General features: G+C 43.9%; 1 protein-coding gene across 1 annotated transcript in view; it reads left to right on the plus strand.

Annotated features, from left to right (window-relative positions):
• The window catches only part of CALN1 (calneuron 1), a 695,584-nt gene that overhangs the window by 117,657 nt on the left and 551,169 nt on the right, over window positions 1-26,758 (plus strand). The window contains exon 2 of the mRNA XM_075589949.1: window positions 22,508-22,635. Coding sequence (XP_075446064.1) covers window positions 22,515-22,635 — 121 coding nt within the window. The 5' untranslated portion in view covers window positions 22,508-22,514. The remainder of the gene's footprint in view (window positions 1-22,507; window positions 22,636-26,758) is intronic.

The following is a 26,758-nucleotide window of genomic DNA, read 5'->3' on the forward strand; positions in this document are numbered from 1 at the left end:
GTTTTCCTGCAGTAGAAAACCTAAGCAGGTGTTTACTAGTGACAATTAAGCAATCTGTTACTATTTGTTCTACCATCATGACTGAAATGCATAAACCTCAACGTGATTGCTTAGCAGATCTAATTAAACACCTGCTCAGGCCTAGCTCTGTAAATCGTTAAAATAAGTAAAGCCATAGAATTTAAATTTTTTCTATGTACAGTATTCAATTCAATTTTTGCTGTTCAGTATTTCTTTCTTGTTAATGAAACCGCAGAAATAGAAATATTCAGGGAGCGTAATGGTTCATTAGATATTTGTTTGCCATTTTAAATCACTCATTTTCTATAGCCATTGCTTTCTGGAAGAGTAAAGAGCACAACATATTTTTCACATAAAAATGAAACAAAATGGGTTGTCATGTTATATTAATCCAAATGTCAACTACTAAGGAATGAAATCAGGGAGAATTGGAGAGTTTTGGCCCAATGAATGACATTTGAAAGGAAAAGTGAAGATTTTTTGTAATCAATGTAGTCGATGAAGTTACTGATGCTAAAATCGGTGAGACTCATAGAACCAGTGACCGCTGACAGTGACAGGTCTGTAGTAAGAAAGAAAAGACTTCCCAACTCCAGTTCACATTATATATAGTAAATCTAAGTGCAAACCAATGACAATGGATCCATTCGGTGGCTACCGTTTCAGAAGTAAAACATTTTCAATTAGTTTTTCCAGTGGGTGAACATATGAGGTTTTCAAGAGATACGTATTTAGCCAGGAACAGCTGAAAAAGAAAAGTAGAAATAATTAATATAGAAATTGCCAGCATATAAGTAGCATATGGCTACCCATACTGCCTTTTCCATGCCTTGGACGTAAACAACCCAGTCTGTATTCAGATATTTTTACTGACATCTAGTTATATTCACTTGTCTAGGCATACATCATGCCACTTTATCATCTCCGCTCTAAGCATAAGCTCTTGCTCTTGTTTCTGGACTTTCTCGTGCTCCCTCTCATACAGAGTCACTGGGCCTCAAAGCTCTACCTCCAGCGATGCTCTTGTGAAGCTCAACATGGCCTTAGGCTCCTCATGCTGCTCTGCGGGGGGGGCACTGGATATTTTTTAGGCACTCCTGCAGCACCTTTACTTGTTAGCAGCCTGGATACTTTCTTCCTGCAGGACCCACTGCTTCTCCTTGGCCTCCTGTACATGCGCACGCAGCTCTTGCAGCTGGCTCTGAAGTATATGCTCTGCTTGTGTACGCTGCTCCAGGGAGAGACGTTCTTTTTCCAGCCTTCCCTCTGCATTCTACAGTACAGCCTGTACTTCTAACTTTTTGTGGGCCAATTGTTTCTTCATTTTTACTGCTTGGTGAAGCTTCTCATTTCCTTCACTGGCCTGGTCAGACAAATCTGAATTTTCCTTTTCCAGACTTGAATCTCTCTCTTTACGGTCTCTAAATCACTCAGGGCATTCTCATAGGCTTCCTGCAACATACACAGGTCTGTGTTTAGACTGTGGCCCGCCTGACATGAATGTTCCACCTCTGTGCTGAGAGCGTGAACCTCTTGCAGAGCCTCCTTATATTTCTGTTTCAGGTTGTCAATCAGTCTGTCTGCTTTGCTTTTCTTCCATGGCAGTAATAGTAGTGTTTGCAGTATCTAGATCAGTCTTTAGATCCTCCAATTCAGTCCTGGTCAAAGAGTAAATAATGAACACAGTCTTCTGTAGCTCAGCATTATGTTCTCTCTTCAGTTTTAATTGTTCACAGACATGCCTGGCAGCTTGCAGTGTATCTTCAGGGCTGGTCAAGGGATCGTCACTTATTGGTTCCGGCTCCACTTCCCTGGTATAGTTTGTTGAGGGTTTCTCACTGTTTGCATCGGACAGACACTTCTTTGGGGTACACGACTTCTGCCTTGGGCCCTCTGGATATTCTGTCATCTGCAGGACGAATACTCAATTTTCTCTAGGCTAGTGCGTTTCTGACCCCCTTTTTCACCATGGGATTTGTGGACGTGTTGGTTCCTTCCACAGTAAGTGAAGAACTGGTTTTCTTTTTCTGCCTCTTTGTATTGGACAACTCTGTCCCATCAGGGATACTGGGGTCTTCTCCTTTATTTGAAACTTCAACCGTTTCACTGTATCCGTCCTGCTTTTCTTGCAGTTGCATTAGGTGGCATTAATATTCAGTGATCTGCTGCTCCCGCTGTTTCTCCTGCCGATCACATTCGTCATCATAGAGAGCTGTCTTTTCGGTGCGTACCGAGTTCAGGCACCTCCACCATTCATGGGGTGTTTAGTGGGTGCGACTCGGTTCGGGTTCCCCATAAGAGATATCTTCATCCTTATCTGTATCCTCATAGGACCAGAAGGGCCACTCTTCCATGGGGTAGGGTTCATTACAGGAACACCACATCTTGTCCTCCATTTTGGTGGTATCAGCTGTATTTTTCTTCCTGACCTCAGGAGGCGCTATTGCAGCTGTTTTCACAGGCATCTCTGTAGACTTTTTCTTCTTTACTTTAGTAGCTTCTGAAACATCAGCAGTATTGTGTACACATTATTCCGTTATACTGGATCTGCACTTGCCAAAAAAAATTCTCCAATTTCCTTGTGACCACAGTGCATTGCTTGCTGCTGCAGTTCCTTGGCTCATTGAAATAAAATATTCCTCTGGCTGCTGCATTTTTTATGGGGCCATATAGGCATCCTCCTCCTCATCAGATGCCGTGTGGCTGGGCTCTTTACACCAGGAACACATTTTCTTCCCAATTCTTGCAGAACAAAGACAAAAGAAACAGCGCAAAAAACCTCATAGTGTAGTATATAAAAAATTATATTATGGTATAACAGGTGAGTATTGCACGTACATCAGTTAAAATAATTACTAGCAGTACATGTATATGGACATGTTACCAATCAGCAACAGATGGGGTATAATGGTCACCGGATGGATTTTCTTCTCCTCTCACGTCTCCCTTAAATGTTCTCTGCACGGATCAGACCGCCGTGATGTAAGGTATCAGCCCCACGACGTGGACACAGCAACCCGATCGAATTCGTCTGTCCCACGGTGTACTCACGGCAGCTGTTGCAGGGAAGCAGGCTCTCACTCACTGGCTTTCCGGCGTCTGTCTGCACGTGCAGCATCCACTGCTGGAGGCTCCTGCACAGAGACTGGATCAGCAGCCGGTGGCACGAGACAGAACGTTGCACCGAGAGTGAAAAAGTCTCTGTGCAGGAGCCTCCAGCAGTGGATGCTGCACGTGCAGACAGATGCCGGAAAGCCAGTGAGTGAGAGCCTGCTTCCCTGCAACAGCTGCCGTGAGTACACCGTGGGACAGACGAATTCGATCGGGTTGCTGTGTCCACGTCGTGGGGCTGATACCTTACATCACGGCGGTCTGATCCGTGCAGAGAACATTTAAGGGAGACGTGAGAGGAGAAGAAAATCCATCCGGTGACCATTATACCCCATCTGTTGCTGATTGGTAACATGTCCATATACATGTACTGCTAGTAATTATTATAACTGATGTACGTGCAATACTCACCTGTTATACCATAATATAATTTTTTATATACTACACTATGAGGTTTTTTGCGCTGTTTCTTTTGTCTTTGTTCTTCTAGCCTTGGTCTGTGGAGCCATTCCACGAATATAGCTGCACACCTTCACATTCAAAGTAACAGGTTTATATATATATATAATTTATCACTGAATATTCACTGTTTAAGCACTAAGTACTCATTCACAATTATTAGAGCGCAGTTCACCCTTTTTTGTTTCCATCAATTCTTGCAGAGTCTGTATTCGACTTCAGCTGGGCAGCCATTTTAAATTCTCAGGGTTTTTTCTTTTTTTTTCTTCTTCACACAAGTGGTGATGTAGACTCTGGTTACAGCATCAGTCCCTTATGTGGGTCACTATCTGTCGCAGTCCTCCTGGGCAAACGATGGCATTGTTGCTTTCTCCAGTGCAATGTAGTTTTCCTGCCTGGATGTGTAGCCCTATAATTCTGGTCACTTCTGCATGTTATTCTTTGTTTTGTTGCTCAGGCTGTTTGCAGGAACTGTATGCAGACAAAAGCGCAAAAAATTCACAGGCAGCCTCCGGGGCCCCTTTGAAATTCAAGGGCCACCTCTCATCCCACTTCAAACGCGATATGTAAGAGATGTGTGCAGAGGTATGGAAATGGAGACCGTTTAGAGTGAAATTAACATACTGTATGGCTTTATTGAGCCTGTCCCTTTAAACAGCAGAGCAAACACAAATATACAAAAACAACAAGCACCTATCCCTTTGTAAGGGCTAACTTACTTCCTCCCCCAGTCCCTGTTTTACAAGACTAGGAGGATAAGCACCTTTCCAGCCTACCACCCCAAACTCTCAGCAGTACCTCAAAGCAGATGGCCCTTCAGGTCAGTGGTGTCCAGGTGTCTTGGTCCAGCCTCTTGCAGTTTCCTAGGTCCTCTGTGTCCAGCAAAAAAGAAATCCTTGTCGTCCCCGTAAGAGGCACACATACAGATGCAGCCAGATAGTTGGTTGCATAGTTGGCCAGGAAACCGTAGATGGCAGCTGCCTGAACCACTTCCTGCTTGCAACCAGACTAATGGCCCATCAGGATTAACACAGTGGGGGGTCCCTGCTTCTGAATGGGACTCTCACTGTGTTAATCTTATCGGGCCGCATCAGTCTGGAAGAGACGTGCAGTGAGAGTAGACAGAATCAGTCACTCTTTCTGCACACCTCTAACAGGCGATCCTATGCAGGGGGTATTTTTTAAATGTCCCGGTCACGTGGGCCTTGACATAGGAGAATTAAACCTGCAGAGAGATACCAGCACCCCATACTGGGGCCTGTATCTCGGGATGCAGGGGTCCGCAGGACTGAAATGAATGCGATTCAGCTTTGGAGACAACCTGCTTCAATAATAAGTCATTAAAATAAAATAAAAGCATCTTCATTACCTTAGCGGCTTGCCTCAAATGTAATGAAAGGGTTAAACCAAACTACCTGGTTTGTTGAGGGTAGATGGGGTGGGTTAAGGGGGTAGTTGCCCCAGGGTGGGTGGTTAGGCTTACCGGGAAGGTTGTGGGAGAGGTTTAGCCCTTCATTACCTTAGTGGTTAATACTGCTAAGGTAATGAATTGGTTAACCCCTACTCACCAGCAAAAAGGATTGTGTATCAACAGCCCCTGGTATCCCCACCAGTTACTTACATCTGGAGTGCCAGTTTTACAAAAAATATATGTATAAGTGAAGCACCAATTAGGCAAGGGTTGTAAATTACTAACCTGTTTCCTGGTCCTTAAAGGTGGAGCTCTTAGCAACAGCTCCTAGTTTGTTACAATTAGGAGTTCAAGCAGTGTCTCAACAATTAACAGTATATCCATTTAGTACTAGTGTTGACCAAAGATCTGCATCACTCAGATCCTAAGTTTACACGTGACAATTATGGTCTATATTCTATGCTCACGCATGACAGACCCCAGTTGGCGTTAGCACACATTTGGTGCACACTTACCAATAACTGTATACCAATACATTTATGCCCTTACCTGACTGCAACATTTAGCAGTACAGTAATAGGTCTTGTCTATCCTGTGCACCAACAAGTACCCATATACTGTGACACGACATATATAACAACTATCGGTCCCAAATCACCTTACCTCTAGCCAATCGCTCCATATGAAGGTTGCTAGGGCCAGTGAGTTCACTAACACTGGATCTTACTACCCTATCTGACACTCCCTGGGAGAAAGTCATCCAAGGAGTACCAAACACTTGCTACTATTTAATACTTGTTTTAAACCCCACTGTTTTAACTTTGTTTAATAAAATATAACATTTTAAATTTACTCATCATCTCACATAGGAATAGAGTGCTATATAGGGGTTCTGTGTGTCTCTAGTATTAACCCCTACTCACCCAAAAGCCCTAAGCACCCACTCCAGGGAAACTATTTTAACAATTTTAGTCTTCACATGGGCATGAGGCAGGACACAGTGCTTTTTCACCTGGATGCCTGCTTCCGCTAGCCACTGTTGGATGTGCATTATTCTGTATCCATTCTTGTACATACACCTTATCAACATGCTACATTCCTCGGAAATTAGTTTATTTGTCTTTGCTGCTTTGTAAAAGGACTAAGCTATGAATTAATGTATATTGAATGTGTATTCAATGTGTATTGAATCAACATACAATATTATATATTTAAAAGATAAAGCGACAGGTAAAGTATACGCCTACTTTTGACACTTTGGCAAAGTAGTCCCGCCCACGCCAAATGACGTCAGCGATACTGTATATAAAAGCTCTGACATATTGCATAGCCTCACACACTGATCTTTATCTGAAATTACTTGTGCTTTCGGGTACTTTATCTTGTGCTATAGATAGATCCTGCTTCTACGGACACAAGAACGGGCTTGCTGCTGCTATCCCAGCCCTGAGAAAACAAAATGTGGCAGCTTTACCTGAGAGCCCCAGACAAAATGCCACGGTGGGGAAAGAAACCGCACCTAAACCTACCAAGGCCAATAATCTTGGACAGGAGTGGAGAAAGAAGAATATAGCCAAAGTAATTTCCTCTAAAATTTCCTGGAAGGGCACCTCCAGCTCGCCCGGCACCCATCGCAGCTCCCCTCGCCCGGCATCCATCTCAGCCCCTCAGCTCACCTCAATGTCGGCTGCAACCATCACGGCAAGACCGGACCTCCCCTGCTCACCTCAATCCATCCTACAAGTCCGGGTCTATGCATGTTGGAACTTTTTTGTGGTTGCAGAACACCTTTCCCAATGCAGCAATACAGGGACAGAATGGAGGAAAATTTGGACCTGATTTTGGAGAGATGGAGGGACATGGCGGGTCTCTATACCCGCTTCCCTATGCCCACTGCAGCTAGAGGGATATCTAGAGGTGCCCTCACTACCCCCAGAGGCACCCTCTCCAACACCGGAGGTACCCTGCACACCCAGTGCACCCTTCCAGCGTCCGAATCACTCTGAACACCCTAGACCATTTTCACCAGTGGAGGCACCCTGTCCATCCCCCGTCTACTTGTTATATGTGTCTTGGAAAATATCCCAGATGAAGAGGAGGGATTGTCAATGAGAACCCTGGATGGAGTACTACAGGACAGTATCCTCCGAGAGCATATAGCCATGCCTGCTCTCTGAAGCATAGCTGCTGCACCCCAGAGGCTATGAGAACTGGTGAGGCGGTCAAGTTCAGTAAGTGACATCCTAATTTCCATTATTCCAATGGGCACTGTGACCAGAAATGTGAACAACTGCAGAGGACAGCCTAGTTGATTAGCCCTGCTACTTTTCAAGCACCGTCCGTTTTGAGCTGTATTTGTACTGAGTGGTGCCAAAGAGTCAACCTTGATGGCTCAAGTAGAAAGAATGCGCTTCCGAACAATTTAAGGAGAAGCATGATGGAGGAACTGAACAAGCATTTTAAAATTACCCCTATAATTTTTAAAGCCATCACAGACACCATCTATGCCCTTTTGAGGCATCATAGGGCTCGTGGGTGGAGTTCTCAAGGCCAGGAGAAGGACTATCTCTATTAAAAAAAAATAAAGATGCAACAGAAATGTTTTAATCCATTACAGAAAGTTTTGAAAAAATATGTTTTTAAATTGAGCACCATTGAAGTCATTGTTTAATTCTTCTGTTCATTTATGTTTTGCGGGTTTAGCGTTGGGCCAAAGCCAACACTGTGTTAATGCCGGAAACCCATCCATCAATACTGCCAGGTAATGTCCTATACTTAAATTCATTCATCCGCTGTATTCTCTTCTCTAAAAAAATAAATCTTTCAATTGCAGTATGTAACATTTGAACATGTATCTGATACAGTAAAAAGAGGCTACAGAAGATGGCAGGTTGACCGTACAGTAGAAAAGTATATAAAATATGCAACAATTCATACTGTGGTCATTGTGTAATTGTTCTGTTCTTTTATGTTTTGCAGGTTTTACGTCAGGATGAAGCCAACACCATGTTCGTGCAGCACACCAATCCATCAATACTGCCAGGTAATGTACTGTACTTTAATTTATGCATCTTGTATAATACAGTAGTTCTATTTTCAGCCAGGTTCCATAGTGACCCGCATGCGCATAAATTCTATGACACGCATATGTGTTTCAACCAGGTTCCATAGTGACCCGCATGTGCAGCAATTCTATGACATGCTTATGTGTTTCAACCAGGTTGCAGATAGACACGCACGAGCAGTACCCAACTGTATTTATGCACAATTATTAATATTGAATATTCTCTCTTTACAGTCTAAAATGTCCAAGAGCTCACCAAGTTGAAGAAGATGAAGAAAGAACAGTGTAAATTTGGAAGAAGACCGAGGACATTTGTATTATTGCATTATTCATTTAAACTTTATCAAATAAAAATTGTATTTTTCTAAATTACTTTTTAGCCTTTACAAGTTTTTACATTTTACATTTCATTTCAATACCATTATATACAGTACAATACAGTATGTTACTGTGTGATATCAGATTCTGTGAAAATTATTTCAAAAACACGATAGCGCGAGTTATCGCCTAATAGCATTTCTGGCTGGTATTGTGAACAACGTTGAAATTCCATTGTCAGACTCTCAAGGTACCTCATTTGGCAGTTTTGCTGTATTTGAGCATGTACAGTTGTGGAAATTAATTGAAATGATTTTCAAAACAAAGTAATTGAAAGTACTCTACAAAAGTACCAGGAGTTAAACATATAGGAACATCTTTAGTTAAAAAAAAGGTAGACAATAATTAAATACTTTTATACTCAAAAGTGGCCCTACATATATGTACTGTACATACTCCGTGATTTGACACACTTTAGCACTGTTTGGCATGAGCATTCTATGCTAAGTAGCGTCTCCAGTTGTCAAGTTAACTGAATACTACAAAAAGGCCCCCAGTGCACTTACACGCCCACACCGGAAGAAGCTCTTGTGCACAGCAAAATGTATGTCGGTATCGTTTGACATCATTATTTGGCATCCTACACCCTGGTTGGCCGTGTGTCAGGGTTTCCACCACTAGTGCAAGCCTTTAGTCTAATGCTAAGAGCCTGTTAGAGCTCACCTGCACCTTATGGTGCTTAGTCTATCTACTTGCGTATCATGGCTTGTTACATTTTTATTTCTATCAACTTGCTCCTCCCATCTTTCCACACTACCTTACCGACCCTGTTCCACAACTGTGACATATTGCTCTGGGCACTGCTAACGTATTTTGTCTCAGTAGTTAAAAGTTGGCTTAACATTTTGCAACAATCTACTGGTAACCTAGACTGGTTGCTTCATGGTCCGCATTCACAATATTATTTGTTTCTAATCGTGGCTCTATTCCACTTGTGAATCTACTCAGAGTAAAAACTGATCAAATAAATTCCAACTATTTTTACTGATCGGACTGTCCAGTGTATCATTGGGAATGATTTATGAAGGGAATATCTTTTGCGACTCATCATTCTATGGGGGAAAAAAGTGTGTGCTAAGCACGCACATTTTAAGTGAAACTTCTTTATCGTTTGTCGCAGAAATTTTACTTGTAAGTGAAAGTGTTTTGATTTTTAATTAAAAACATTACAGTGCCAAAATGCAAAGAAGTTTGACTTAGAATGCATGTTTTAGATATTTGCACTTCTATGTTTATAGTAACTGTGAATTCCTAGTGTGTGTCAGTGTGTGTGTCAGTGTGTCAGTTATTGTGTTTGTGTTACTGTGTGTGTCAGTCTGTGTGTGTGTCAGTCTGTGTGTGTGTTATACCACGTGTCCTGCTGCTGGTGCCTTCTGTGCAGGCACGCCGAGCTAGCACCCCTCTCTCCTCCCCCCGGTAGCGGAACGGGGAGGGGGTGTTCAGCATACACCGGCCAGGCCCGCTGTTGTCTGAGTCCCCCGGCCCGGAGCAGACCCCACTCTCTCCCCCTCAGCAGAGCTGCGGACACGCGACAGGACTTTGTGTGAGTCATTGTGTGTGTTTTTCTCACCTCTCCCCTCTCCCTGTGCGCTGCCTTCCTCCTCTCTGGTGACTGCTGGTGTTGGAAGCTGACAACGCTGATGGCCTCTTCTGCCAGCAGTGACGTCACTTCCGTCACCATTCAGTCCATTTACTGCTATGGAATTTTACTCAGGTGCCGCTAAAGAAGTTTCACTTCAACAAGTCTCTATAGACAGCATTCAGAGGTACCGAACTGCATTCCATGGTTAGCGAATGACTGCAACATCTTTCAGTGCACATTCATTTGAGCTATTCTAAATGATGGTCAGATTAAATCCAGTAATTTAAACAAGTATTTAACACCTGAAAATCTCAGATGTACTTGATAGATGTATTAGCTCAAATCTACTTCTTCAACTGCAACAACATGTAGATAGTGTCAAAAGTTGATACTCTGACAATTCAAGATGAACACGTTCTTGCCAAGTGAAATCACTTGTAAGAAAGATTAAAAATATTAACTGCTTCACAGTATTCTGCAAAATTACACTACAGTAATTGGTAGATACAGTACCTTACTTCTGAATGAAGTTCTAAGAGGTCTATGCTATAAGCGTCGATAAGCCACTTATCGAGCACTTATCGGCCAAAATGCCTACTGCTATTAAGTAAGCCTCGATAAGTGGGCAATAAAGTCATGAATCGCCAAAAATTTCAGCTGTCATAAAAAAAAACCCTGGTGAGTGGCGATAAGCCACTTATCGGCAGGTTCTGAAACGTGCAATTTTAGTAGCTGTGATTAGGTTATCGAGGCCTATCACGGCTAATCACGGCTCTAGAATGGCGAGTTTCTCCCAAATTCCTCCCGCCAGGATAAGCTGGCGTGAAGCTGCTGAGAGGCGCGAAATATGAATTAGAAAAAAATATGCTTTTTTTTCTGCATCGGATTGATGCCAGGAGCCTCTGGAGCTGATATCCATTAATATCAGCACCGGAGACCCCCGGCTTGTATCCCATGCAATAAAAATGCATTTACAGGCAACTTTATTACCTTAGCGGCTAACCGTTAGGGCAATGAAGGGGTTAACCCATTCCGCTACTCACCAAGAGCCAAATACCCCCTTCACCCACCCCTGCTACCCACAATAAACACTAATACCCACCTCCTCTACCCCCACATGATTGATACCAGAGGTCGAGGGCGTCCTTCTCCCTCCCCCCCGCCCCCAACACATACAGTACAGAAATGGGCAAAATAACTATTATCCAGATATGGATAATAGTGCATTTGCCCATTATAAAATAAAAAATTAGCCAACCAGCATACATAAAGTAAATAAACCTTTCTACTTACCCCTGCCAACATGAAGGACTTCCTCGTCAGCATTCTCCAGGTTCCTGTCCTCTGATGCCAGCAAGAATACATGAAGAAATACAATCTAATGTCCCCTAACCCCTTAATCACCTTAGCCGTTAATAACCGCTATAATAATTAAGGGATTAACCCACCCTCCCCCACTACCCACCTGGAAGGCCTAACCACATGCCCCAGGACCACTATACCCACCCTGTACCATTGATTGGTACAGTGGCACAACATACCTATATAATATGGGCATGATAAGCCACTATAGCAGTCAATGGTCACCCTAATAAAAAAGCATGTAGGTCAAAAATACACAATAATAAAAGATATACAAAGGACCTAAACAACCCGACTCAATAAATAAAAGCACTAGCCAATCAATTTAATAAAAACACTAGCCAACCAATCAACTTAATAAATAAAAGCACTAACCAACAAAACGATTAATGAATTTAAACCAGTAGCCAACAAAACAAATAATTAATTTTAAATACTAACCAATCCTAAAATGTACTATTACATATGCATTTAAATGACCCGTGTCACGTGACCGTGGGAATAAAATGCAAAGGAGATACAGGCACCCCATAACGGGGCCTGTATCTCGGGAAGCAGGGCGTCCAAGGACCTAAAATCAACTCAGTTCTGCTCCGGAGACCCCCTGCTCATCTACACGTATTACATTTTATATTTTAAAAAAATTGATCGCTAGCGAGATATGCACAGGAAGAGGCAGCTCTCTCTGTGCAGCTCTCTCTGCAGCTGTAAGAAATCGCTGGGTAAGGCCATTTCAGAGAGGCGATCTTCACGTCGCCGGCTACTCATCCGTTTTTGGAATTGTGCAATCACAGGTAATCAAGGCTTTCTGAATACCGTGCCAGAAAAGGACCTAAAGCGCACAGGAGAAAAAAGACAAAAAACAAAACATAGTGTAATCTGTTTTGGTGTAGAAAGACCCTGCTAAATAAAGGTCTACACTTACAGAATAAAAGATCTATATGGGCAGTGATCATAAACTCAGATGAACTGGCCCGAGAACCCCTCCTTCAGGTATCAGCTGGGCTCATCGCCAAACATATTACTCCAATGAGATGCTCCTGTAATAATGGTCTCCCGAGACAGCACACCGCCCCAATGGCTTTTACACAGGGATATGCATCCAGATAAGGAACCAAACCAGGATGTACTGCTGCGGCCGAGTTTATTCGAGCATTTGCCCGTTCTCGGCCGCAGCAGTAACACCCTCCGGCGCGCGCGCCATAGCAGCTGAAGAGCGCCCTCCGATCGGGGCGCTCTCCCTCCCGCTGCCGGGTCCGCCGGGTCCCCCGGAACCCCCTGCCGCCGTCCCCCACATCGCGGGACACCAAGGCTCCCTGGACGCGCGTGCAGGGGGCGCAGGCACCCGATGACGCGTGACCGCGCATCGGTGATGCGCGGCACGCTGAGGGAGTGCGGCTAGCACGCCGGGGCATCCCCGGCTTGCGGTGCTAGCCGTGCTGCAATAAAGTGTGTCGGTAGTGTACTAGCGTACAAAACAATTTAATAAATAAAATAGAAACACATAAAGGATATGTCCACTGGAGTACTCCACACCGGTACCTCTGACAGAAAAAAAGTCTCACGCACCACCAGCTCAACTCCGACACCTTAGCCTGTGTGGTAGATCCCATGGAGTGTACTCCTGCAGCTTGAAAGGAGGAAACGACCCGGGTCCCTTACTGCCTGCAGCTCCGTGCACCCCAAACAATGCTTCCGCGTCACGTGATGAGTGTACCTCGTGTCTTGCGAGACTTCAGTGCATAATTTCCAAAAGTACCTTCCTGGTGTGTTTCCTTCCTCCACAATATACACCATACACACCAGACTCCTCTGCCCTACTAGTTTTGTGTTCCGCTTCTTCATGTGCCCATGTACCCTCATCACGTGATGCGGAAGCATTGTGTGGGGTGCACGGAGCTGCAGGCAGTGAGGGACCCGGGTCGTTTCCTCCTGTCAAGCTGCAAGAGTACACTCCATGGGATTTACCACACAGGCTAAGGTGTCGGAGTTGAGTTGGTGGTGCGTGGGACTTTTTTTCTGTGTCAGAGGTACCGGTGTGGAGTACTCCAGTGGACATATCCTTTATGTGTTTCTATTTTATTTATTAAATTGTTTTGTACGTTAGTACACCCTGGTTTGGTTCCTTATCTGGATACATATCCCTGTGTAAAAGCCATTGAAGTGGTGTGCTGTCTCGGGGGACCATTATTACAGGAGGATCTCATTGGAGTAATACGTTTGGCAGATGAGCCCTGCTGATACCTGAAGGAGGGGTTCTCGGGCCAGTTCATCTGAGTTTATGATCACTGCCCATATTGATCTTTTATTCTGTAAGTGTAGACCTTTATTTAGCAGGGTCTTTCTATACCAAAACAGATTACACTATGTTTTGTGTTTTGTCTTTTCTCTCCTGAGGTCCTTTTCTGGCGGGTGTGACTTTTTTCTCTCTGGGTGAGAGATTTGGGCCAGCTGCAGGGAGAGTTTAGTCATTACTATTGATACGGTAACCTGTTTTTTGCTACTGTTTTGTTATTAGTTTTGCCCATCCCTGTTTTTCTTGCATTTCTGAATACCGTGATAGCAACGATCAAAAAACTGGCGAATTAAATGGCCCAGCGATTTATTTTAATGATCGCTTATAGCATGGGCCCCTAAGAGCCTGATAGCATCCATCAACCCACGTTATCATTCTCCCTTCACAGGGGCAAGTTAATCTTTTGAGATAAATAACTAACAGGGCAGGAATTTGTCCTGGCAATATCCAAATCAAGGGGTGAAGATCATCGGGAAGCGCAAAATCATGTAAAACAGAAGAAAATTCCCTGATGGTGCAGTATTGTGATTGATATAAAAATAAATATCAAGGTGCAGTGTGCTAAATACTCACAAATGTAGAGTGAGCAATGTTCCCATAAAGGTTTCTTTGAGTGGCAGCCCGTTGGACCGTCAGACAGGTAAGTGGAATAGTAAGTGCTGGAGACATTAAATGAATAACATAAACACGGACATAGTGCAGACTGTACAAAAATCTCTTTAAAAGTAAGTGTATGTGCAATGCACTCACATGGTATAAAAAGGTAATAAGCGTTTAGATCACACAGGTCGGATCTCAGCAATGTATAAGCTGCTCTCTTAGTCCCCCCTCTGCCTCGGCGGGCGTGCGTGTCACCGGTGCGTCTCACCCAAACCGGAAACCGGAAGTGACGTCATCTGCTCTGGGGGACTCCGATCCTGTGGGAGTTTTCTCTCGTCAGCCTCACTCTACGCGTTTCTCCGTATTGCGCTTCCCGATGATCTTCACCCCTTCACTGTCCACGGGATCGAGAGAACGACCCCACACTGGGTTAAGCAGCATCTATTCATGTTTGTATTAAGTATCACAATTTATCACATTTGTTTATATAATTTTTGAGCGCCACTTTTTGATATATTTGTTTTTTACTAATATCCAAATCAAAACAACTGGAGTCTGTTGATGGTTAAACATACCATTATATCGTCATGGCCACTCAGGCTTGGGTATCTATCTCAGTATCACAGTAGTTAGTATCTTTAAGAAGGAAACCTATCTTTAAGAAGGATCAAGCATAGACTCTAGTTATCCCTGCTAAAGTTGAGAGCATATACTGCTATCAGCAAACTAGCAAGGAGACACATGAGCCCCCCGTGGGTTAATCTTATTATTATGTATAAATATTCAGAACACATTTATTGAGAATATTGGCTTAGACCACAGTGAGTGTTAAGACTATTATTTTATAGTACATATTTGTGCATTGACATAATAAAGTTTATATTTGATTGATTATTCATCATTTCACTGTACATTTATACATAGTGATGTGCACCACAGTTATTTCTCTGTATGTTTCTCTAGTCACACATCAATTGTTCTCAATTATCTCCTAAGTAGCAGCCACATCATGACTCAGGTTGAGCAAGGTCTCTCTGCTATCTGTATCGCATTATTGTGTCTTTGTTTTTCCTCTCTTACCTGGGCTCCCCAAGCTTTCTGAAGATTTACAGATGAGCCACGATTCAAGTTCACCCTGCACGTCACTTGGAGCGGGTGGACCGCGGTCCAAGTGCGGCCATGATCGTGGCAAGTGCAGCAAAGGGTGAATTTCCCATAAGGATTAACACAGCAGGGTTCCCTGCTTCTGAATAGGACTCCTGGTGTGTTAATCCAACCAGGCCACACCAGTCTGGAAAAGCTGAGCAGAGAGAAATGATCCATCTCTCTGCGTCTCCCTGCACTGCTCTTATAGGCGATCGCGCTGTTTTTATTTTTAGTACATAGGATTGAACCAGGTCGTCTCTGAAACTGAACCATATTCAATTAAGGTCCGGGGACCCACTGCTTCCCGAGGTACAGGCCTCTGTATTGGGTGCCGGTATCTCCTGCAAGTTTAAATGTCCCGCGTCACGCAACCGGAACATTTAAACGTGCAGAAGATACCGGTGCCCCATACTGGGGCCTGTACCTCGGGAAGCAGTGGGTCCCCGGACCTGAAAGTAATGTGGTTCAGCTCCGGAGACCCACTGCTTCAATACTAGGTATTAAAAATAAATATAAAAACAGCTCGCTTTGGAGATCACATGGTTTAAATAATAACATAGAAGTAAATCCAAACAGTGTTGCACAGTATATATAACATAGTCTCATTCTAACCACAAGCGTGTATCTCAGCAAAATGACACATAAATGAAACAATGGAAGGAGAGATGACAGTGTATGGTAAAAACCAACCACAAATGTCAAATATCATAAAGGTATAATCTCTATCAATATCTAACATAACCAAGAAGAATAACATGAGTAATATTAGAACAATATATTTTTATTAACTAATGACGTCACTCAGGAAAGCGTTTGAGGTTATGGCAGCTAGTGCCGTGACCAGCATACCTGATTAAAATATATGTTACTCTGCGTTTTTAACCATAGTTGGTCGGAACAGACTCGGAGCATATGTGAAGACCTCAGGATTTCCTATTAAGCAGCCAGAGAAGGCACCTTAGCTGCATCACGCCACCACCGGAGTGTACAATCTACCGACTGGATTCCTCCGCTCACGCTGTAAGCTTGTCATCTGAGGCAGTTGGATCCCGGAGCAGTCACGTTGGCGGAGATAATACATTCACAAACGCTGTTTTTATTACTCACTTTTGTGAGTGTGCCTGTTTCCCCCCCCTCCCCCTTGTCTCCCCCTCTTGTTTTTATTAAATACACATTTATGCGCTATGGATCTTGCACTTTTTGTTTTCTTTTATTTTTAGGTCCTTGTGGCTGGATGTGGTTCATCTCAAAAAGCAGCCTGGACTCCTTAAATTCTATCTAACCTTGAAAGCTTTGCACACTGGGCATTCACTTGGAAGAGGGGTTCTATTTATTTTTTATGTGCTGTTTGTTTTCTATGTTCTGCTAATTTTTAACTATATTATTGCACTTATAACTTTGTTATTCACTTTACACTTAATTGAGTATTATTAGAATATCCATCATTTATTTAATTTGTATCACTTTGTATTAGAACTTATTTAGTTATAATATATTGTAACGGGTATTCCCGGTGAATACTAGCGTTACTGCCGTGCTGTGCAACCTGTGTGGCTCTCAGGAACCTAAGTCTCCGCTGCGGAGCCTGGGGGGGGGGGGGGCATACATATATTACTATCTCGTGGTGCAACGCCTCCACCTGGGAGGGATCCCAACGGAGTGGGAGAAGGCCCTCTCAGGAAATATTCACCTTAAACGAACAGTGGCAAAACAGAACTGGCTTTACTGCATGTAACTGGTTAACAACAAATAACAGGTGTCCCTCCCTTGAGGGGACACTAAATACTGCGGTTAGCAATCCGCATTCCCCTTACACCGGGTGATCCCACCCCGTGTCCATAATCCCCACACAATCTGTCCACACCCTTTGAGGGAGAAAACACATATGACTGCGCAGTCACTAGTCCTGTAACAGTATTAAACAGTAAAGTTGGTGCACTTGCTGAACGGGATTACCTGCTGCTCGGGCCTGCAACCGAACTTCACAAAGGATCGGCGGACGGAAGAACACCGCAACCACCCTCCGGGGCGATCCCACCCGAAAGGCCTCTGCAACGGTAGCGACAGTATAGGCCCAACCCTCTGGCAGTACGCGCAGCGTCGGCTGGGTCTATTCAGAAACTTACTATATAATAAGGGTAATGTCCCTAACTGGGGCCGGTCCCTACAATACTCCGCTGTAGTGACGTAGGGCTATGTGGGGCCTAAGGGGCTGCTAGCCTAGTGCAGAGAGTCACTTACTCCTGCACGCTACCTCCTTCCCTTAGCTGCTCCCGACACCAACTGAACTGCATATGCAATCCCACGCATATATCTATCCCTTGCGGGGAGATGCTCCAACCCTATTGGTTCCCTGGCGTCACATGGGGCGCTACTGATACTCATGGGAGATATGTCCCTTACAGTGAGGTCAGCTCCTTGCGCGCGTCTCCTACGCATGCGCAACTCTGCCGAGCAATACTCACTGTTCCCTGCACTTCGAGCCGCCGGGACCTTAACAACGGGACTGCGGCCTTAGCAACGGCCTGCACGCGTTCCCGGCAACAGCTGTAAGTGCAAGGAGAGAAGCCTGGCTACATCATCATTAATTAGTATCATCCTATTGGCACTACTATTTTAAATATTTGCTAGGTATAATCTCTATCAATATCTGACATAACCAAGAAGAATACATATTAGGGGAGGGGGGAATTGGAGGTACCCTCGCAACAGCTTAAATCAACTACACTGGCGACACACTTTATTCGAGCTCGGCTAGTCCCACGAATTCGGGTATACCCGGGTGTATTGAGGTTTGTGACTGTTTTCTGCCCGAGTGCATTGGGTTATTTTTCAGGCAGGGATTGAAGCATTTTATTCCCGCTGGCTGCAATACTGCACAGTATATATATATATACTGCATTACAATTCATGAATTTATGCCATCTGGTAGACACGCGAAGCATTGCAGCCTATTAAATCCTAATCATTATCATTTAACAGATCAGCCGCCCGTCAGCCAGGCATGAACCCAGGCTGGGAAGGCAAACACAACGGGGCTTGTCAGAGGTGAGGAGCGGCGCATTCCAGGTATCTGCCAGGTACATACTGGGTATTTGCTCGAATAAAATGTAGTAGAGAAGGCGCTACAATCGGTGGTAAATATTGAGTAGCGAGCTAAAGGGGAAGGATACCCTCACTAATGAGAGCACTCCGTTCTCTAAAGTAATCGATCAATGTGAAGTAACATGAGTAATATTAAAACAATATCTTTATTAGAGCTAAATTTGGAACTAATTAATATATGTTAATATTTGTGATAGTAGCAACCCTTGTCCAATAAGAGAAGACTGCATAGTATTTAAGAGCAGTCAGATAGATGAGGGAAACAATCCTGATGAAGCCGTAGAGTGGTGAAAAGCATTGAATGGAGCTGACTGAATCCAGGAAGCAGAGAGAGAGAGAGATGCGCCATTCTGTGTGGGTGAACATCCGGGGAACCACCAGAAGTGCGGAGACTCGACTGTGACACACCGGAATCCTTGAGAGGAGAGGCGGTGAAAGTGAGAAACCGCCAGTCCCACAGATCACACTGTTTTACCCTATTCATGGTTAAAAGAACATACACCTTGTGAGTGTTTATTTTTTTAAGTGTTTTTAATATATAAAGAACAGTTTGTACTGTTTGCACTAGTGTTCTCTATTCTCCACTTCCTTTGGAAAGGTCCCTAAATCACCACACTACTATCGCAGACATTTGCCACAGTTTTGGAGATGCCTTTAATATTTGGGAATATGTGAGTGAGACTAGTAACCCCAGATCACCTTAATGGATTTATTACACTATATTTTGTTCTATTTCCATCTTATTTTCAGTTACTATTGTACATTGCGCTCTCCTGATGACATTAAAATATGTTCTGTCAGTTTAAATAATAAGAAACGTGTGTGTGCAGAGCACGCACCTTTTAAGTGAAACTTCTTTGTCCTTTGTCACTGTTTTGTCACATAAATTGTGTTTGTGATGGTGATTTTTTAAAATTAAAAATCAAAACCTAATTTCAGTTACAAAACGCAAAGAAGTTTGACTTAGAACATGTGTGGTCGGCAAACATCCCATGTGAGCAATTTGCACTTCTATATTTATACTAACTGTAAATTATTTGTGTATGTGTCCCTCTGTATGTCTCTGTGTGTGTCTGTGTGGGCGCGTGTGTTTTCTCCAAAGTGGGGGCAAGTGTTGTACCTCCGCATGCGCACTGAGGTCAGTTTCTGCACATGTGCGCAGAGCCGATGGCTAAAGCGCATGCACGTTAACGGCTGCTATGGATGCAACAGACTCTTTGCCCACACTGACATCACTTCCGTGACTTTACTTCCATCTCCAACGAAGGAAATTCACTCCTGCCGGCAAAGAAGTTTCACTTCAAAAGTATAATCTACTTTTGAAATACAGTACTGATTTTTTTTTTTTCTACTAGACTGACACGGCTACAAGAATCTATTTAATTTAAATGGTTCACACAATTTCTAGCTAAGACCTGGTTTTGTCCATCATGTACATGTGTATAACATCTCAGATAATGTTTTGATGCCATAGTTAATAAATCTACTGCTACTTCACTCCAGGTGGCCAATAGAAAGTTGCAATGTCATAATGACATAGGGAAGTTTGTTGAACACATTTGCGGGTTCCAAAGTCAAGTAAAAAGCGAGTTGAACAGTTTACAAATGTGAAGTTTGATTTGTACTTTGAATTGAACTAAAGTAATAATTTTTGAAAGCAGAAAACATATACAGTAATCCAATACATAAGGGATAAAGGGTAGAAAAAAAGCAGTGCACAACCAGGATAAGGGTCCAAAAAAATACTTTCTTTATTAGAAGTTTTTTTTAGTTCAGTTTTATAGTTCAGTTCTATTAGAACATAGATAATGGGAGAAAAATAGCCCTCCTATGCATTTCGTACGTAAAGGACTTTATCAAGCCTCCTAAGGAAGGCTCATCCTCCGATTCAAAATGTTCACATTTCTATTTTCTTTTGAGTTTGAAAATATTCAACTACATTTTGAAAAATGATTTCTTCCAAAAAATCTTTTAAAACCGGAAACTGGAAACCGTCTGTAAGTTGTTTTCCAGTGACCGAAAGTGTGTTACGGAATAGTACTGAATAGAAAAAATACTATGGTCCCCGTCGCTTGGAGAAAGTGAAATACCGCATATAAGTCTTGCTTGCTGAGGCGATTTTCCTCAGGACCACAGCTGTTTGGACTTTTGGGCCACTGCCCTCTCCAATTCATCTTGTTGTGACATTGCGTTTGGTATAGTGGTATTTCACTTTATTCCAAGCGCCAGGGACCATAGTTTTTTTTCTATTCATTCATTAGAACCAGTGCACTAGAGAGCACTTGTATGCTTCATCCTCTATAATAATATTATTTGATTTTTCTGCATATAGGGTATCATTTAAAGTATTTTCACATTGTGGCCACTTATTGGTCATTGTATAATAAGCACTTACATATCACGGTGAGGTAGTTCTTTTGGTTAGGTCACAGTGCTTTTTGTTTATGTATTAGTTTAGTATTTTGTGTCACATGGAATAGTACTGCTTGGTAAATATGGACCTGAATATTTAGTGAAAATGAAAAATTGAAGGGAATCCTTGGGTTGGTTTACATGTAGCACCACCGGCTAATCCTTGTGCAAAACCAGAAGTGCATGCAATCAAACATAACAACATACGATTACTTCACATGGAATTTCTTTTAAACCTCTATTGCCACAGTACTTTTACCTACTGTCATTATGGCCCTGCTTTGTAGCAAGGAGATACTGTAAATAGACTAACTGGTGTATTTGTTTAGAACCAAGCTCCATGAGGTGAATTTCTAGCATAGTGGTTGGGAAGTATGCAGCTGATGTCTTCTGTTTAATGTGTAATGATTTATATTCCCCGCGTGTAATTGGAGGAGAGTTCATAATGTTCTTGACATGACCAATTACAGAAATTGGTGACAATAACCATTTACCTGTTAACACAATTAAGTAACCATAAATCTCCACTAACCTTTAAAAAGTCTTGTCTTTAGTAATTACTTTATGACACAGCAGTCACCCTGCATTTTTTCTTACTGAAGTTATTGAGATTCAGTCCTAATAGGGGCAGCTTTTACAGTAGATATTTATGTATCTATTGTACATAAGCTTATAGTTCTTTGTCAGCTCCGTGTTTATTACTAATTGACATCTTTACATATGTAAATGCAGTTTTGCATGCTCAAAACAGTCATGTTTTTTTTTTTAATACAAAGGATTTGTGTCTATTTATTTTTAAGTGCTGTGGTATCTAGAAATGCAAAGCATGTTAAATATGCATTTCTTCGTACAAGTAGTAAAAACACATGTAAAAACAATTATACTTAATATTACTCTCTTCATTGTAGTAGCTCAATTGTTATAGTTTATATCTAAAATGCAAATGATTAATTGGATAAGTGAAATATAATGTGCATTTTTAGCCATCTTTTATGTATCATGTTTAAAGGTGTAGGAGGACCAAAGTAAGATGATGAGTGAAATATCGTTGGCCACTTTTTGGAAAGTAAAAAGAATGGCAAAAAGTATAATTAGTCTAAATTATTTTTTAAGTGTTAATGTTTCATTTTCAGTGGTAACTCCGATTTATACTGTAAGATGATAAAGGAACCTAAATAACTCGGATGTATTCATGTACTGTACAATGCTTTTACACACAACTCTCTAAAACTATTGTAAAAAATAATAATTGTACTCTATAAGATTTTGCCCTTTCCAGATATTACCATTGATGTTTAACGTCTTGCTTGGGACTGCTCTTTCTACATAACTGTCCCCATTATATTTGCTCTGTCCATCATAAACCTTCACAATTAAGCTGGACATGCATATTTTTGCAGTTACATGTTGTTGTTGCTGCCCATGTATTAGTAGAACAGGAGAAGGTAGTGGATTTGGGGAAAGTATTTGAGATATATTAACTGAGGAGATGTCTGAACTGTGTGGTGAACTATTTAATACATTACGTGGTGATCAGTATTTTTTTCCCTTTGGATCCAGGAAGAAAATGCCATTCCACCATGTGACTGCTGGCTTGATGTACAAGGGGAATAACTACTTGAACCGATCTCTCTCCCCTGCCAGTGACAGTGAACAGTTAGCCAGCATCTCTGTGGAAGAACTAGATGGTAAGATCATGTATAATATGGTATCACAGTGTTGGTTATACGTCTGGTGTTGAGATAAACTTAAAGATGCCCATTCAGCATATCTTACAGATTCCATTTTTTTTACTCATGTAACACTGGAAATGGCACACTTCAATGGTCTGATTTCCACAGAAGCTCTCCACTGTCAAGACATTACAATGCTCAATTCTTTATTGGGGAAGTTAATGTAATGTTAATAACAAAACACACAGATGGTAAGATACCAGGCTTATAGTAGTAGTATAACATATCCAACTGTTTAATAGTTATGTCCAGAGAAAAATAGTGCTCAGAATTGTAAGTCACTAACAATAAACTTATAGAGAAAATGATGTCTGGAGCTCCCTGGTAGAGAATTGCAATGAGTGGGTAATAAAGCTTCTAAAGCGTTGTCGCTCGGTAGCAGGAGGAGATGCCGGCTCCAGAGGCACCGGTCCCCGCAATACTCCCAGCCAGCCTTGTCTGCATGTGAAACGAAGCATTTCAAATGCGTATTCATAGAAACTGGATTGCATGCACAAGACCTGCATACTTTGAAGATCTGGTCTTTTTAAAGCTTATTTAGGGTAAAATAAATGACTGATAGTGAGAAGAAAAAAATCTGCAGAGTATGCTCTTGTATGGTCTGCTCTAACCCGAGCTCTGTAGACAAATGAAAGAGCAGCACTCCAAAATTCAACATGTAATAAAGTGTATCGAAATGATCACATACAGTACGAGACAAAATATACAAGACCTAAGCACAAACATGGAAAATAACATTTTGAACGTTTGTCTCGTTCCGTCCCTTTTTCTGTTGACCAAACAATTGTACAGTTTATTTTAAAGCTATTTTTTGTAAATGTTTTTAAATTTAAATCATAGGTCCCAAACCTCTTCTCTTACATTTTAATTGATGTCATTCAAACATGAGGTCATCTTAAAACCTCTATTAACGTATTAATTCTTCCAAATTCTGCAGAGCACCGCAGATTTTTTTGGAAGCTATAAAACTATCAGAGAAAGCAGTAATATTTCAATAGCTGCAGACAAGGCAATAAATTGTTCAAATTAATTGTATAAGGAGTTGGTGCTTTAGTTAATTTGCTCTGTAAATGTTAATGGTGCACAAGGTATTTATCAATACTGATTGTGATTTTTTTTTTTTTTTTTTTACAAAATCTATTGTTTTTAAGGATGTAATGTTTGCCATTATTGCAATGCAGAGGAAGAGTTCGTACCCATGTGTTAACATTTGTTTGTATAAGCCCTACCTGGCAACAGGCATATGCACTCAATTGAACTCTACACTTGGCTTCCCTCTTCAATATTGTATATCATCTCAGGGGCTTTCCTTTATCTTTTGGCCATGGGCTGGTCAATATTACTGTTGACGAATGAATAGGTGCCATGAACTTATCATAAAAATGTATGTACTGTATATTTATTTAATAGTCTTGCATAAATAAAGGTACTTAACAGCATACTTTTGATGACTTTAGTGGTTGTTCACACAGACTTTTTCTTTTTTGAAAAACAGGAGGTATACAGATATTCCCAAGAAAATGGCTCCATCTTTTGTTACATTCATCAAACTAATCCCAGAGTGATTTAGTAATCGTTTCATACAGTATATCAGCAGACAATCCCAGGGCAAATTTGTATCTGTTCTAAGGCTGAGTCCATAGAGAATTCAGCTGTGCGCAGGCGCGCGGAGGCTGAGGGAAAGCGGGTGCTTTCCCTGGCTTTAGTTCGCGCGCCGTCCAGGGGCGTGTTTCAGTGACGTCACAGAGCTGGTTCGCCCTCATTGGGCGAACCACTCACGTGACCGGCCCTGCGATCCCGTGAGCGCTTAAACTAAAAAATTATTGTCGGCTACGCTTCCGCACGCCTGCGGAAGCGTGCGCGAGCCCCTGCTAAAGCTGCTCTTATTGCGGCTGCAGGGGCTCACTGACAAGCATCAGCACGCCTCAGTGTGGGTCAGTGAATAAGCGCTGACCATGGACTTAGCCTTACAATACAAAATCCCTTTGTGTGTTTCTTGTATTTAACACAAACACACCTTTTTGTGGGTTATTTGTATTCAAGTGCACGTAAGCGATACCGCAGTGGCTTACTTCAAGGTAGGATTTAAGACAAAGCTAAACTTATTAGTCATATACTATTCCTCTGAAGCTGGCACTCTTGGTCAGTTACAGTGCCTTGCTCACAGATGTATGGTATATATATATATATATCACTAGCTGAGAGACCCGGCGTTGCCCGGGATGTAATGTTCCCGCTCCTCTCTGTCTCCTCTCTCCTCCCCCCTCTCTCTGTTTGTCCCCCATTCACATCAATCCAGTCCCCCCCCTCCTTTACAGCTCTGTTTGTCCCCCTTTACAGCTTCATGCAGTGTGAGTGCGTCAGTCATTGTGTGTGCGTCAGTCAGTGTGTGTGTGTGTGTGTGTGTGTGTGCGCGCGCACGCGTCAGTGAGTCTGACGCAGAAACACAAACACACACACACAGACTGAGTGACGCACACACACACACACACACACACACACACAGTCAGTGTGTGCGTGCGTGTGTGCCTCAGTCAGTGTGTGTGCGCGTCAGTCAGTGTGTGTGTGTGTCAGTGTGTGTGTGTCAGTGTGTGTGTGTCAGTGTGTGTGTGTGCGTCAGTCAGGGTGTGTGTGCGTGCGTCAGTCAGGGTGTGTGTGCGTGCGTCAGTCAGGGTGTGTGTGCGTGCGTCATTCAGGGTGTGTGTGCGTGCGTCAGTCAGGGTGTGTGTGCGTGCGTCAGTCAGGGTGTGTGTGCGTGCGTCAGTCAGGGTGTGTGTGCGTGCGTCAGTCAGGGTGTGTGTGCGTGCGTCAGTCAGGGTGTGTGTGCGTGCGTCAGTCAGGGTGTGTGTGCGTGCGTCAGTCAGGGTGTGTGCGTGCGTCAGTCAGGGTGTGTGTGCGTGCGTCAGTCATGGGGTGTGTGCGTGCGTCAGTCATGGGGTGTGTGCATGCGCGTGGCAGCCAGCCGGTGTGTGTGTGCACGTCAGTCACTCTGTGTGTGTGTGCGTCAGTAAGGGGTTGTGTGTGTGTGCGTGGCAGTCAGTCAGTGCTTGTGTGTGCGCCAGTGAGTGTGTGTGCGTGCGTCAGTCAGGGTGTGTGTGCGTGCGCCATTCAGTGTGTGTCAGCCAGTCAGTGTGTGTGTGTGTGTGTGTACCTCCTTGCGCCAGCCGGTGCTCCCGGCCGCGGGGGGGGGTGTGGGGGGGGGGTTGTGTGTGTGTGGGGGGGTTGTGTGTGTGTGGGGGGTTGTGTGTGTGTGGGGGGTTGTGTGTGTGTCGGGGGGGGGTTGTGTGTGTGTGGGGGGGGGGTTGTGTGTGTGTGTGGGGGGTTGTGTGTGGGGGGGGGTTGTGTGTGCGCGGGGGGGGGGTTGTGTGTGTGGGGGGGGGGTTGTGTGTGTGGGGGGTTGTGTGTGGGGGGGTTGTGTGTATGTGTGGGGGGTTGTGTGTGGGGGGGGGTTGTGTGTGGGGGGGGGTCGTGTGTGTGGGGGGGGTTGTGTGTGTGGGGGGGGGTTGTGTGTGTGGGGGGGGGTTGTGTGGAGGGGAGGGGTTGTGGGGGAGGGGAGGGGTTGTGGGGGGAGGGGAGGTTACCTCCTTGCGCCACCCGGTGCTCCCAGCTCGGCCGCGGTGGGGTGTGAGGGGGGGGGGGTTACCTCCTTGCGCCAGCCGGTGCTCCCGGCCGCGGGGGGGGGGGTTGTGTGTGGTGGGGGGGATTACCTCCTTGCGCCCCCGGTGCTCCCGGCTCGGCCGCGGGTGGGGGGGTTGTGTGTGGTGGGGGGGAGGTTACCTCCTTGCACCCCCGATGCTCCCGGCTCAGCCGCGGTGGGGTGTGAGGGGGGAGGTTACCTCCTTGCGCCCCCGGTGCTCCCGGCTCGGCCGCGGGGGGGGGTTGTGTGTGGTGGGGAGGGGAGGTTACCTCCTTGCGCCCCCGGTGCTCCCGGCTCGGCCGCGGGGGGGTTAACTGCTTGCTGGCGCTCCCGGCGGTAAGACCGGCCCGCGATGAGAAGAGCTGAGTGGGCAGGCGGCGGCGTGTGAGAGGCGGCGGGAGTTTTGCTGGCGGCGGGAGTTTTGCTGGCGGCGTATGAGAG

This window comes from Ascaphus truei, chromosome 3 (genome assembly GCF_040206685.1).
Source record: "Ascaphus truei isolate aAscTru1 chromosome 3, aAscTru1.hap1, whole genome shotgun sequence".
Taxonomy (NCBI): domain Eukaryota; kingdom Metazoa; phylum Chordata; class Amphibia; order Anura; family Ascaphidae; genus Ascaphus; species Ascaphus truei.